Below are 15941 nucleotides of genomic sequence, written 5' to 3' on the forward strand. Positions count from 1 at the left end.
AGTGCTAGCTGCCAGTGTCGGGCCTGTGAGACCATGTCTGCAATGCCATCTGCTTCCCGTAGTGGCTGACGACAAATGTCAATACACATTAACCCAAGTCCCATACATTGGTATCTGTTTCACACCTGTAAACATGTCAAGTTTCGTGCCTATGAATTACGATTTGCGCACAGCATTGGTTTTCTGTTATCTTTTGAAGAAAACCACTGCAGAATCGCATTGATTTCTTGTTGAGGCTTTCGGCGAACATGCTCATGAGAAAACAGTGTTTAGAGTAGTTCAAATAATTCAAAAGTAGTGATTTTGACGTGAGAAATGACGAGTGTGGGGAAACTACTGACACAGTTCGTAGATAACAAATTGCAGTCCTTATTGGATGGAGATATTATTCAAACTGAACAGGAACTCGTGGAACAATTGAATGTGATACAGAAAGCCATTCCTCTTTGGTTGAAAGCTGTGGGAAATGTGCAGAAAGTGGGAAAATGGGGTTCCGCATGAACTGAATGAAAGACAGCAAGCAAATCGAAAGACCACTTGTGAAATGCTGCTTGCCAAATACAAAAGAAAGTTGTTCCCCTTCGAATAGTGACAGATGATGAAAAGTGGATACATTTGAGAATCCTAAGCGTCTTAAATCATGGGTGCATCGATGCAATCCATTGACATCCACTGCAAGATTACCGTATTTACTCGAATCTAAGCCGCACTTTTTTTCCGGTTTTTGTAATCAAAAAAACTGCCTGCGGTTTAGAATAAAGTACAAAGTAAGCGGAAGTTCTGAAAAATGATGGTAGGTGTCGCCACAACTAACTTCTGCCATCAAATATATGTCGCGCTACACAGGTATGCTTTGCAGGCACAAAGATAAATACTGGTGCCAAAACCTCTGTGTCAGTAAATAAATTAAAAGGTAGAAGAATGTAAACATTATGCTATGTATTCTTTCGTGTTTGCTGCTATTTCATTTAAATCCTGTCTGCCTAATAAACTACAAAACTAGAACACCAAACGCGAAAGAATATACATATCATATCATGTCATGGTTATATTCGTATTATTCTTATGCTGAATAGTGATACAGTCAGAAACTAAGCATGGCAACTGACTAGATTTTTAAATCTAAGATGACCCTAATTTCTGTGCAGAATGTAATGTACTAAATAGTCGTCTGCAAAGATTTTCAAACTGAGAAAAATTTTCGCTAAACTCTCGTTCAGAACATCATCTATCATACGCAGCCTATTATTTGGTTCTTGTTGATCATTATCAAAGAAAGCAGCAGTTTAAGTAACAACAAATAGCAGACTCTCGCCATTGTTTCGCTTATTAGACAATTCCTCTCTCTCTCTCTCTCTCTCTTTTCTTTTTTTTTTTTTTTTTTTAAGCCGCGGTAGCGCGCACAAAAGCAAGCCATGCCGCGAGCGGCGACAAGTCGTAAACACGCATTATCAGAATGTAACAAACAATGCATGATACAGTACAATAATGCATTTTCAGCTTAGAGTGACATAAATACCTATAACAAAGAGGACGGCACTTATCAGATCAAAGCAAAATAAGCAATCGATTCAAACCAGACGAAGCATGCGAAAAAGGAAGGGTACCCGTATAAATACGGATGGAGCGCCTGACACATAGCAATGGCTACCTGGTAAAGCTTAACTGTTAAGCTTATGACTTGAACCAAACTACTGTAGCTGTATCTTCATCTATTCGACCTCAATTGTGTTTCACGTTACAATGGACCAACTGTTTTCCGATTTGGAGGGCCGATCTAAAACTTTTCTCTCACCTTGAATTTGGAGTCTCAAATTTCAGAAGCGGCTTTGATTCGGGAAAATTTTTTTTCCTTGATTTTGAGTCTCATTTTTCGGGTGCGGCTTAGATTCGAGTAAATATGGTAAATCACTTTGGAAAGAAAAGAGTGCTCTGTGTTTGGTGTCATCTATCATGAGCTATGATTGATTTAAATTGAACATTATGTGAAAAATGGCCAAAATATGGAAAAAGGCAACACAAAGTCATATTTGGGAAATACTAGGGCATGCATCTCATATTCTAGTGGAGCGGTGATTCCCAACTCGACTGTCAATATATCTCTATAGTACCCACATAGTTCTCGTATATGGAGCCTGTGCTCATTCTTAATTACTCCTAATCTTTTGGTGCCAGCTTGCTTGCTGGTGTTGCCTTCCATTCTGCCTCAGGAATATTACCTTGTACCAGTTTGGTTTGCATACGATAGTGCTCACACAACTGATGCCTGAAATAATAACTAGTGTCTGCCCAGTCAAGTACTCCAGTCTTCCATATAATATCTGAGCCTATAATAAATGGAATTGACAAATTGGCAATTATCCTAATGTTAACTTTCCACGTATAACCTTGTATTCCCAATCTGATAACCAACATCCCTCGGACTGGGTATTGTTACTTGGGTTCCTCCTGTTCAGTATTTCCGCATTTGCAGCAACTGCTGTTTCTATTGATCCACTCCATGTCTGATGCCGGCACTACACTGACTGACTCCACCAAGCCACAGACTGCTTCATTTTTAACATAGTGACGTATGTGTGTCAGCTGTTTAGACTGTCTTGACTTCATGGTTGTAATTGCCCCAACCTGCACTTCTCCCATAGTCGCCATGCAAGATAAAGTGGTCCAACTGTCGTTGGTCAGTCCCCATGCTTTGACTTACAGAACATTTTTGGGCTAGATGTGTGCTTACAGAACATTTTTGGGCTAGATGTGTGGGTTTGACACAAGCAAAAACTAAGTTGTCTTGGCCTACACATGTGGTATTGTCACATGGTTTGGCTTCTATAGTTCATTTCTCTTTCGTTCGCTTGTAGACATAAGCCACCTCTTGCATGTGGCTACCCGTATCACCCAAGGTAGCACAATCATAGGGTTTCTCACACACACTGCTCTCTGTCGATCCTCTAGCTGTATACCCTCAGGAATATGTCGGTGAACTGCTTCTAAGGACCTTGCACATGTTCATAATGAAGGAGCATCTGCAGTGCCCTATGTGATGTAGATCCCCTGCATGTCCTCTCATGATATTTGTGCAAAGTTTCACCCTGGTTAATGGAGTTTTTTGCTCTGTTTCCAACAACTCTCCATCAACCTTTGTGGCTACTGTTTGTAACAATTCCTCCTTTCTAACATGTAAGGCTCCACCCTTCTCTTTCATTTTATTTAAAAAATACAAAAACTTAACTGCCTACAGGACAGAACTTGCTGAAAACTCACTTGCCTCCAGCAAAATGCCTTAAAGCTGATTCAACAATTTGCTGAGGTGACTAAACCCTGTATTCCCTGCCATTTCATCTACTGAACCCTTCTCTTCTCTCAGCCTCAATCCAAAACTGGCCCACCACAGATAAAACATGAAACACGTGTTGCAGTTCCACCAACTGTGATCAAGTAGAAGTGATTTTAGTCACCAACAACAAAGCCTTAATTCTGTTCCTATCATGTTCCAGCTTCGCACCCAGCTTCTGAACTTTAACCTGCTGATCTGACTCTTAATCAGCGGATGATGACAAATATCAAGCTCTTCCAATGCCTTCTGGATTACTGGAAAGTGCAGATTCTTGGGCAACACTACCAGTGATTTTGACCTGACCTCCTTCACGTGCTCCAACATTTCCGAGACAGTACCCTGCGTTTAGCTCCTCTAATTGCAATTTCATACATCAGTTCCTCCCTATGGAGGTAACTAGCATCTTGAATTGACATTGGTCCCATTTTGTGGGTTTAAGTAGCATTCACAACAATGCATCCAATTGGCTGCTCCAGTAACACTACCATCTGCAACAGGAGTGTGCAGGCGTAACTCAGTAACCACATTCTGTGGCGTACCGCTAGTAATCAGAGTTCAACATCATGAGCAGTTCTTGAGTGGATGGCTGTGGAATTATCCCAGTTACAATACATTAACAACCACATATTTGTAAGGCTGAAGAATATAATTATTTCACAGCATTCTGAAACTATCATCATCCACACCTTCTGACACAAACAGATTTGAGTCCGCTAATAACTGAACAGAAATGCTAAATACTGGCAATTGCTCATTTCAACTCGCAACTGCCATGAGCACTACCAATATTAGCCTGCATCCTTGCAAATCAGCTCAAAAGCTGCTAGCTAGAACTGTGAAGCAATTAAATCCTTCGCTAAAAGCAGAAAGTTTACGATCATAGATCTGAATTGTCTTTTAACCAGGCCTCAGCATCCTATACTTCCTATGTAAAAACAATGTACCAACTTTATGTTACAAAATATTAATTAAGATTGTATTTGTTATTAATGTTAATTCATAAAATTTCCATATATAGGCAAATGATAACATTGTCCTTAGACAGTTGTGAAGTTATAACGAACAGATACTAAATGCACCTTGCACACAGTTATGACCTATCCCAACACCTGATGATCCTTGTTATTATAATTTACACTAAGCATAGTCTGTGACATGAGGTTCAGATAAGGTTATTAGGTATTGCTGCTACATCTATGACGTAGACACCGAATTACACTGAAGCGCCAAAGGAACTGGTACAGGCTTGCATATTCAAATACAGAGATATGTAAACAGGCAGAATACGGTGCTGTGGTTGGCGACACCTATATAAAACGACAAGTGTCTGGCACATTTGTTAGATTGGTTACTGCTGTTACAATGGCAGGTTATCAAGATTTAAGTGAGTTTGAATGTGGTGTTAAGGTCAGCACATGAGCAACAGGACACAGCATCTCCGAGGTAACTATGAGGTGGGGATTTTCCTGTATGACCATTTCACGAGTGTACCGTGAATATCAGGAATCTGGTAAAGCTTCAAATCTGAGATTGCTGTGGCTGGAAAAAGATCCTGCAAGAACGAGACCGATAATGATTGAAGAGACTAGTTCAACATGATAGAAGTGCAACCCTTCCGCAAATTGCAGCAGACTTCAATGCTGGGCCATCAACAAATGTCAGCGTGCTAACCTTTCAATGAAATGTCATCAATAAGAGCTTTTAGAGCCACAGGCCCTTTCATGTACCCTTGATAACTGCATGACACAAAGCTTTATGCCTCGCCTTGACCCATCAACACTGACGTTGGACTGTTGATGACTGGATACAAGTTGCATGGTTGGACAAGTCTTCTTTCAAATTGTATCAAGCAGATGGACATGTACGGGTATGGAGACATCATGAATCCATGGATCCTGCGTGTCAGCAGGAGACTGTTCAAGCTGATGGTGATACGGCACCCCTTATATGTCTGGATACAACTCTGACAGTTGACATGTACATAAGCATCCTGTCTGATCACCGGCATCAATTCATGTCCATTGTGCATTGTGACAGACTTGGGCAATTCCAGCAAGACAATGTGATAACCACACGTCCTGAATTGCTACAGAGTGCTCCAGGAACACTCGGAGTTTAAACACTTGGCTGGGCACCAAATTTCACAGACACGAACATTATTGAGCATATCTGCGATGCCTCGCAATGTGCTGTTCAGAAGAGATCTTCACCCCCCTCATACCCTTCCAGATTACTGGACAGCCCTGCAGGATTCGTGGTGTCAGTTCCCTTCAGCATTACTTCAGACATTAGTCGAGTCTGTGCCAATTTGTGTTGGGGCACCTCTGAATGCTCGCCGGAGCTCTGCGTGATATTAGGCAGGTGTACCACTTTCTTCGGCACATCAGTGTATGATGATTAAATCGACACCCTAGCTGCAAACAAGTGTTTATTATACATCATTGGGGACTTGTTGAAGATGTGTGCCGCAACCGGGACTTGAACCTGGGATCTCTTGCTTACATGGCAGACGCTTTATCCACCACCACCGAGGGCACAGAGGATAGTGCGCCTGCAGGGACTTAATCCCTTGCGCGCTCCCCGTGAGACCCACATTTCCAACATGTCCACACCACTACGTTCGTAGTGCGCCTAATAGATATGTGCCCATCACACTCATTACTCGTGATGGATTTATCTACCAAGTACTTAGCAGATTTATCTGCCAAGTACTTAGCAGATTTATCTGCCAAGTACTTAGCAGATTTATCTGCCACGTACTTAGCAGATTTATCTGCCACGTACTTAGCAGATTTATCTGCCACGTACTTAGCAGATTTATCTGCCACGTACTTAGCAGATTTATCTGCCACGTACTTAGCAGATTTATCTGCCACGTACTTAGCAGATTTATCTGCCACGTACTTAGCAGATTTATCTGCCACGTACTTAGCAGATTTATCTGCCACGTACTTAGCAGATTTATCTGCCAAGTACTTAGCAGATTTATCTGCCAAGTACTTAGCAGATTTATCTGCCAAGTACTTAGCAGATTTATCTGCCAAGTACTTAGCAGATTTATCTGCCAAGTACTTAGCAGATTTATCTGCCAAGTACTTGGTAGATTAATCTGTCACAAGTAATGAGTGTGATGGGCAAACACCTCTTAGGCGCATTACAGATGTAGTGGTGTGGACATGTTGGGAATGTGGGTCTCACGGGAGCGTGCAAGGGATAAGTCCCAGCAGGCGCACTGTCCTCTGTGCCCTCGGTGGCTCAGATGGATAGTGTCTGCCTTGTAAGCAGGAGATCCCGGGTTCGAGTCCCAGTCGGGGCACACATTTGCAACATGTGCCCAATGATGTACTGTATTTACTCGAATCTAAGCCGCACTCGAATCCAAGCTGCACCTGAAAAATGAGACTCGAAATCAAGGAAAAAAATTATTCCCGAATCTAAGCCGCACCTGACATTTGAGACTCGAAATTCAAGGGGAGAGAGAAGTTTTAGGCCACATCTCCAAATCAAAACAAAGTTGGTCCATTGTAATATGAAACACAATTTAGGTCGAATGAATGATAATACAGCTACAGTAGTTTGGTTCGAGTCGTTAGCTTAGCAGTTAAGATTTACCAGGTAGCCATTGCTATGCGTCAGGTGCTCCGTCCATATTTATATGGGTACCCTTCCTTTTTCACGTGCTTGCTCCTTCATATTCAACTTTTGCCAAGTGGACAAATGAATTTAAATTTGGTCGGAAGAGCTTAGATAATGATCCGCGCAGTGGTCGGCCAAGATGTGTCACTACTCCAGAAACCATTGCACACTTGCACAAAATGCTCGTGGAGGATTGCCAATTGAAAGTGTGTGAAATTTCTCAGGCTTGCCAGATGTCATCTGAAAGGGTATATCACATTTTAACTGAAGAATTAGAAATGAAAAAAACTATCTGCAAGATGGGTGCTGTGACTCTTGATGCTGGATAAAAAGTGTGTGCCATCGCCATGGCAAAATTACGCGAACTAAGGTATGAATTGTTGCCACACCCGTCTTATTCACCTAATATGACCCTGTCAGACTTCCATCTCTTCCCAAAACTGAAAATTTTTCTTGGTGGATGAAGATTCACTTCAAATGAAGAATTGATAGCCAGAGTTGTTTTGCAGCGCTAGAGGGAAAGTCATTCTGTGGTTGATTTTGAAACACATTATTATGCTTCATAATGACAAAAACTTTTCTACAATGCTTTCTCTTGGGCATGTGATATATATTCTAATGTTGATTGGAATCGTATGGTATGGTAGTGAGCTATGAGGCTCTTTGTGGTACATCCTCTTACAACATTCCTATAATTAAGTGAACCAACATTTATTTCTGTTTATATTGTAGTTGACATATATTATTACAGATATTGTAATGAAGGCATTTCTTCTTTATGATGGGCTATATTTGTGTTAGTGTGGTTGAGCACTGTTGCATAAGTAATTTTTTGTGCAGCAGCAGCAGCAGCAGCAAGAAACAAATAACACCCTCTGTGAATCTGGAGAAGTGTAAGACTTGCCATCAACTGTTAAGCAACCCTGACTTAAAGTTCTATGAAGGCCATCCTGAAGGAGCTGTGGAAGAATTTATTGCCCTGACAGATCCAAAGCTGTCGCTTTTCTCAGGACAAGAGGAGACAGTGCATGAACATGATGAGAGGCCTCAGAACAAGATCACACATTTTGCGTAAGTATAGCAGCTAGCAGCCATCTGCTGTGTTTTTGTTATGAATGTCTGACAGCACAATATTGTTTAATGTGATGGTTGATGAATTGTTTTGTTAAGGAAAGTAACAGTTTTTGATTTTTGCCATATTTTTAATAAGATGAATTGGAATTGATTTAAATTTTACAGACATTCCACCCACTTAGGAATATTTCTAAGTATCTGTTACTTGTGAGAACTGTGCCACTGTTGTCTCACAGGACTTTAGGAGGACTGTTGGACCTAGATTCATAATCAGTTCTGAATTCAATGTTTCTGTGAAGCCTCTTTCTCATTAAGCTCAACCTTCCACTGTTACTTATATATATATATATATATATATATATATATATATATATATATATATATATATATATATATATATATATATATATATATATATATATATATATATATATATATATATATATATATATATATATATATATATATATAGTGATTAACAGAGTTGTCTGATATTGACAGTGGGTGTCCTACAGTATTGTCTGAGAGATTGAGCAGCTTTTCAAATATTTTTAAAATGTCTGTTACAGTTTCATCACAAACAGTGATCATCTTCAGATTTAAAAATAAAATGAAATGAAACAAAAATAAATGACTGTTTCTATAAATGACTTAGATAGAAAACTGTTTAAAATTAAAGACATTAAAATTGTACTTGCATATTATGTAGATTGACATTGTTTAAAATATGAAATACATAAAATACTACATGATTAATTATAAATAGTGAAAAGTCACAATTCTTAAAAAAGGACAACACAGTCAAAGTTGTACAATAAAGATAACTGCACAAATACACTTGTGAGCACATTCCGTGGCATTACACACTTATAAGTGTTATATGCTTATAATGATTGATGACATGGAATGTGCCCGCAAGCATACTTCTGTGACCTTACCTTTATTGTACAACTTTGACTATGTTCTTTCTCGAAGAATTATGTCTTTTCACCACTTGTGATTAATCAGATACTATTTTAAGTATTTTATATTTTAAACTATGTCGATGTATGTAATTTAAATTCGCAGGTACAGTTTTAACGTCTTCGATTTTAAATAGTTTTTCTATATATGTCGTCTAAAGAAGTAGTTATTTATCTTTATTTCATTTTAGTTTTAGATCTGAAGACGATTACTCGTTTCGATTGTCAGCAATGATAAAGTGTGAATATGTGCAACTGAGACTGTAGTGATATATATTTTAAAAACATTGATAGATGTTGCTCAGAAGTGTGTTGGACATACTAATGTTTAATTTTGTGATATCAGAAACACGTTGAAGCAAACTATAATAGTTGACACTTAAATAAAAGACAAGTTCGTGTAATTGGTACCAGTGCTCAAGAAATCCTAATCCTAGCTGTCAGAAATACTAGGATAAGCTTTTTAATTGAGTATTCTGTCACAAACTTTGGTCTACTCTGTTGCAGAGAAAGCTGTCAGTAAGTGAATTACACACAGTAAACAGATTTGAGTTATGGATACGTCTATTCTCTATAATAGTATGAGTCTTGTTGGAATTTTCTCAGGAAAACTTATTGTCATTTCAGTAGCTGTCTTTTCAGTCTGTTTTTGAAAGTCTACCAATTGACAGTTCATTGTTAGGAAACCAGCTATGATAAAACATATGCCAACAACACCCAACACACCATCTTGTCTCTACTAAGATTTAGAAACATACTTGACCTTATAGAGAAAGGATTATATACATTGTGCTGAAAATTTGTGAGATTGAACCCAAGAGAATTATCAGGGTGTATATGACCCGGGACAACTGGGAAATCCGGGAAAAACCCAGGAATTTTTTCATCCGGGAGAAAACTGGGGAAAACCCGGGAATTTTTCGTAATTCTGGGAATTTTTCATTGTTTTAGCTTTCAGTTAAATTTTTGTAATTTTGACTGGTAAGAATTGATTCTCTAGCAAATAATGTTACTGTATCCTGCTACTGGAGAATGGTACTGCAGCAATAAAATATAAAAGAGAGGAAAAAAGGAAATGCGCAATTTACAACAACAAAACACCATGCACACACAAGCATCTGTAAATAGCAAAAATATGTCAAAGGCCGTAGGGCAAAGACTATGTAATTCTTCTTAAAAATAAGCTGCTTGCTGTGAGCATGACATCACCACTGTTCACGTTATGTTCATTTGACCATTTGCCAGCAGGCTGATGCGCATGCGTAGTTGACTCACGTATGAGCAGTACCTTCTCCCCGCTTCCCGCTACTTGGAGTGTGGCTGTTAGCTGTATGGGCAGTAGCAGCAAACAGCCAGATGCAAACGAGAAAATTTTTCCCGTGCGCCCTAGCTGCCAGATTCACGCATGCGCAGAGTCGTCTGAGTTGTAGTGGGGAGGGGGTTAGTCTCCACGTGACATGTGTTCGCGTTAAGTGATGTTTAGTGATTTCGCTGCTTATCTTGGTTTACAGCTCCCACGTCAAATGAAAACAAAATGGATTTCTATGGCTGGGAGCTATCAAGTGAATTAAAATAAATTCACATAATTAGGGAGGGCAACAATGTATTATTAATTTCAGTTTTCTGATTTAATTTTATTTCCAAGTTATTAGCAGTCAGGCATTAATCGCCTTGCAGAACAGTGAAGTTATATTTGCAAGTTTGCTAAAGTAATTAGGCTTTATTTATCTTTCCGCTGAGGCAATCAATTTATTTGAAACAAAGTGGTTCATTCCACAGTATTGGCTAGTTCCAACTGTTCGCTGAATTTCAAGTGCACGTTATAATCTTCTGCCATGTGTGGCATTATACCATAATAAAGAACCAAAAATGAGATCGTAGAGTATCGGATGGGACCTACTTCATTCTGAATCTGGAAAAAACCAATGTGCACTTCAAGTCGAATTATGCATTTTAGTATGGTTTACGAAATTACGATGCCTTTGTGAGTATCCTCTGATGCCTTGTTTCTTTTATGGTGTAATGTAAGCTCTCTTAGTGCTTTATACATACGAAAAGCTGCGCACGCGCAATAATGCCGGTTTTCTGACGCTATCTGGCAGCTGGTAAATCGAATCTATTTCTAAGTCTCCGGATAGTATTGCGAATGGTGGTTCAAAAAGCGTTACTTTCAAAGTAAATTTCTCTGTACGCAAGATGAATTATGTTACGTGGGAGAAAGTGGGATGAATTTCTAAATTGTAGAACGTTTAAAGCTGAACACTTTGAGGACCAGCCACTTACAAGAATTTCGATTCCAGACGTTTATGTCAAAATTTTAAATTTACTGGCACGTATGTGTGATGTGTCTTAAAGTATAACACACGCAAAAAAAATTCAATATTACATGTGAAAGCTTAGCTTCTGTTGTATCTTGTTAATTGTAGGGACCAATATTATATGTGAAAGCTTAGCTTTTCTTGTAGCTATACTATGTATATTAATGTAAACCTTTAACTTTTCCTCTTTGTGTGTTCGCGCTACGAAACCAGTGATCTTGCTATTGGCTGACTATAACACGTGTCCTATTCTCTGAATATCTGCTGTCATCGGCTGGCAAGATCACGTGGCATGAGATATGATTGGCTTACAAAAGGACATATCAACATCGGTTTCAAAGCTCCGGACACTAACGCACTGTGTTTGATGCAATTCGAATTTATACTTTAGTAATATTAAAATATGCAGTGTATATGTTGCTGCAAATCAAAGGTTTTTCCAAAACTTCTCTCCATTTTTTTCATTACAAGTCTTTCCAAAACTTCTCTTCCCTGTCTCTCTCTCTCTCTCTCTCTCTCTCTCTCTCTCTCTCTCTCTCTCTCTCTCTCTCTCTCTCTGAATGGATAAATACAGATTCTGTGTTTTTCAAGGGAATTTTATACTGCACTTTCTGCAAAAGAGGCAAGCTAAGGTAACAATGATGGCACTGGGTAGTGATCACAGATCCTGCTCTCCAAAGCAGATCACAAGCGCTCAATAATATTGAGATCTGGTGGCTGTGATGGTTACAGGAGATGCGACAGCTCATCCATTTGCTAACAAAACGGGTCTTGTATGAATGCGAGCTGTGTGAACAGCGGTCCTGTTGTCTTAATACAGGTAGCCAAAATGGTCATACATTCTTTGCAGGAACGTAACCACGCATTGTAACTTCTGGCTCATGGAATACTATGATATGGCCACTCAAAATCAATGAAGCTCCGTCATGTTTCACTGTCGGGACATAAACTCAGTCAAAAGCTGCGAACTCTATAAAACGAGACTTGTCTGGCCAAATTACTTACTCCATTGCTCCATAGTCCAGATTTTATGGCATTGACACCATGTTTTCCTGTTACAAGCATTTGCTTCATTCAGGAGTTGTTCTGGAATTCTAACTCGCCCTGGAGGGAGTTACCTGCTTATGGATCGCCCTTTATGTTGTTTTGATGCTGACAGGTTCCATGAGTGTGACATTCAGCTCTGCAGTGACTTTACAGCTGTTGCCCTCATTAATTTTGTCACTATCTTATTAAATGCCTGTCTGTCATGATCACAAAATGCATATTTTGGTCCATGTTCCTACTTAACTGATGATGTTTTTCCAATTTCCTTGTATGTGGTGTAAATCTTAGATATGGTTCCTCTTGAAACACCAAACACTTTTGGCTATCGTGGTTACAGAAGTACCCACTGTATGAGCTACAATAATTTGCCTATTTTTCAATTCAGTTAGCTCCACCATAAAGCACTCACAGCTACACACAGCACTGTTCTGACCACGACTGACACTTGCAATGTATTGAGGACATTGCACAGGTGCCATTTGTGGTCAAGTACAACACTGCAAGATGCAGGTGTGGCTAGAATCTGCATTTGTGTTCAGGCATGTATTTGTCATATTGTTTCCATGTTTTTTTGTCCAACCCCAGTATTCCAGCTTTTGGGCTTTTGGACAAAGTCATTTTTCAGAAATAGTGAACACACACACACACACACACACACACACACACACACACACACACACACACACAAAACAAAAGCAACAACAACTACTACTACTAATAATGATCAAAGTCTAAGTGCATGAAGCAGTGCCCATGGCTATCAGACAACAGAGCTGCATGTTGTTGGTATGGACACTGGCAGTGGAAGTGCCGTTCAGCTTAATGGCTGTTAGTATTACTAATGGAGAATGTTGTATCCGATGTAAACACAATAAGCTGCAGGCAAATAAAATTCTATCATAGGATTAGAGGCAGAGCACCTGCTCAGATTGGGGAAGAGTGGAAGAGGAAATCAGTTGGACACTTTCAAAGGAACCATCCCAACATTTACCTTACGTAATTTAGGGAAACTATGGAAAAAAGTAAATCAAGATGGCCAAATGAGGATTTGAACTGTCATACTCATGAACACAAGTCCAGTATCCAGTATCTAACACAGCACTGCTGACCTCAACAACATCTCTTGAAGGGAGTATCTTGGGGTCCCCTACAAAACCACATCATTAAGAGAGATGAGCAATCTGAAAAAGAATAACTTGATTTGAACCATGTAATTATTTTCTAAAACCTGCAATCAGACTATTTACGTATTGAGTATTTTGCTACTAAAGACACGTAGGGTAATGCTGCACATTTTGGCTATCTAGTGACTGCCAGCACAGCTGCACCATTTCGAAAAATGTCCAGCTAATCATGAAAATGAGAGCTGATTTGTCAGTCCCGTACAAATAGTTATCTCAGTTGAGCAGTGGTAATTTTATGGCTAGACAAGAAGTGTGGGTTAATGTTAGATCTTCCAAAGCAGGAAAAGATCTAGGGGAAAGCCTGATAGCTTCCGTCTAAGTATCTCAAATAATTTTAGTGTTTCAGAGAAGACTGGTAAAATCTTAGACAGCTCTCCCATTTCGGAATCAGTCTGTGGGTGTATATTCTTTAGTACGAGCTGAGGCTGGAAAGGAGAAGGTTAATAAGATATAGCTGATTGTGTTGGTGAGTAGAAGTCGTGGGAGAGCAGTATTTGAATCAGAACTCTTCAGACAATGACTACCATGTAATTAGTATTTTTATCCCCAGTGCCAGGCTCTTTAATGTGCTGTGTGATTTAGGCTTATAGGTAAAGGTTTGTGGTAACAATAGAGGATCCATACAGCAGTTTGGATTGAGACATCAATTATACAATTGAGAATGGTATCAGGCACAACTGTGATGATTACAAGATTGTCGCACAGTTAGAGTGGAATTAGTAACGTTGCTTGAATTTTTTCATGCAAAATGTTGATGCAAAGTGTGGACAAGCAATAGAAATGGGCATTTATTTATTCGTAAGTGTGAGGGGTGATGCATCAGGTATGGCATGTTTCTCATAACAGGCTGCTTCTGTGGGTAATTGTCAGAAGTATTCAGTCATCAGTCAGACCAACAGGAGTATGAATCTTACAACAGTGATTTTCTGTTGTTACACTAAGTCTTTTTTAGGCTAACTTTTTTTTTTTTTTTTTTTTTTTTAGGAATGACGTTGAAGACTAACTACAGATACAATGTAAGAAACAGTGACAAGCAAAGCAGAATCATGCAGCTTGGACTTATCTGTGGATCTGAAGGAATGCCTGTTTAATATTTATTATTGATTTAAGCCCACTAAGGAGTACTTATGACTAGTTCTTCTTCAATGCTCTTTTCCGTTCCCAATATCTCTTGAGCCCTGCTGATAATTTCTCCTTCCTCTCCTGTGAAAGGGGCTTCTGACGTTTAGGGACTCTAGGTGGCGGGGTCCAAGACTCTACCATAGCACAAAATTTGGAACAATCTTCTACCTCAAGATCGGAGAGCCCAGCTGAATCCAAGTCTTTTAGTACTTCATTAAGCCACAGGCTTCCAGTCTTGGAGTTTTTAACCAATGAGAAGATCATCTTGGTAAAACTATTGTTGTTCATTTGTTGTAGGTGCCCATAGAACTTGGGCCTCCTATGTCACATACTGGTGTTGACTGATTCTAACTGTTGATACAGTTCAGAATTGGACTTCAGTCAGTAGGTTCCATCTGGGAGCAATCTCGGGCCATGAAATTTTCTGAGAATATGCCTTTCGGCTTTCTCCAGGTCATCCATCGTTCCTTTTCTGTTCACCAAGAGGGTCTCTGCGGCATACAGAAACTGTGGCTTGATGGCAGTTCTGTAATGACAGACCTTAGCATTCTTCGAAATGCACTTATTGTTGTGCAGATTGTGGGACAGGTGGTATGCTGTGTTGAGTTTGTTACGCCTTTCTAAGATGGAGGTGCCATCTCTACCATTGGGGTGGACCCATTCACTTAATATCTTTTGTTCAGAATACATAATTTGTCGCAAATAAGAAAGAAAATTTTTTAATATCAATACATGAAACCAAAAGGGCAAGTGGAATATCAAAAATTGTTTCAGGCTCATCACAATATCATTTGGAAGTCACTGAAACTGAAGATATATGTGCACCATAGTTTTATAGACCAAGTAAGAGAAAAGGAGAGTGACAGTATGTTCAAGGAATGAATTTAAGTCCCAGAACCTGCATGGTATTTAATATTTCATTGAACAGCTTGCTGTATTTATCTGACTTTACTGTGGTCTTCTGTTTATTGATACCTTAACCACTTGTAAGTTGCTGTGAAGTCCCATGCATGGACGTAAATTTTCTGCTGTTAATCAAAATACATAGAAGGGGAGCTGTGAAATTTATTGCAAGTTTCATTACATCCTAGTAATCCCATCAAAGTGCTGCATCGTTTTATGTTTCCTATCCTACTTGGACTTCAGTAGAACTAAGTTTGAGATGACTTAAAGACAGTTCTGCATAGTCGATAATGTGAGTTCAGATAGCGAAAAGGCGGTTGAAAGTGAAGTCTATAGAATACAGCAAAGATTGTTGCAAAATGTG

At 39.3% G+C, this 15941-nt stretch overlaps 1 protein-coding gene across 3 annotated transcripts in view; it reads left to right on the top strand.

Annotated features, from left to right (window-relative positions):
* LOC126484267 (DNA (cytosine-5)-methyltransferase 1-like) overlaps positions 1-15941 on the top strand; it is a 265477-nt gene that overhangs the window by 40252 nt on the left and 209284 nt on the right. Inside the window, exon 5 of one of the 3 annotated variants that reach the window (XM_050107689.1) lies at positions 7808-8038. In XM_050107689.1, coding sequence (XP_049963646.1) covers positions 7808-8038 — 231 coding nt within the window. The remainder of the gene's footprint in view (positions 1-7807; positions 8039-15941) is intronic. The other 2 variants (XM_050107690.1, XM_050107691.1) reach the window with 2 other exon arrangements.

This window comes from Schistocerca serialis, chromosome 6 (genome assembly GCF_023864345.2).
Source record: "Schistocerca serialis cubense isolate TAMUIC-IGC-003099 chromosome 6, iqSchSeri2.2, whole genome shotgun sequence".
NCBI lineage: Eukaryota > Metazoa > Arthropoda > Insecta > Orthoptera > Acrididae > Schistocerca > Schistocerca serialis.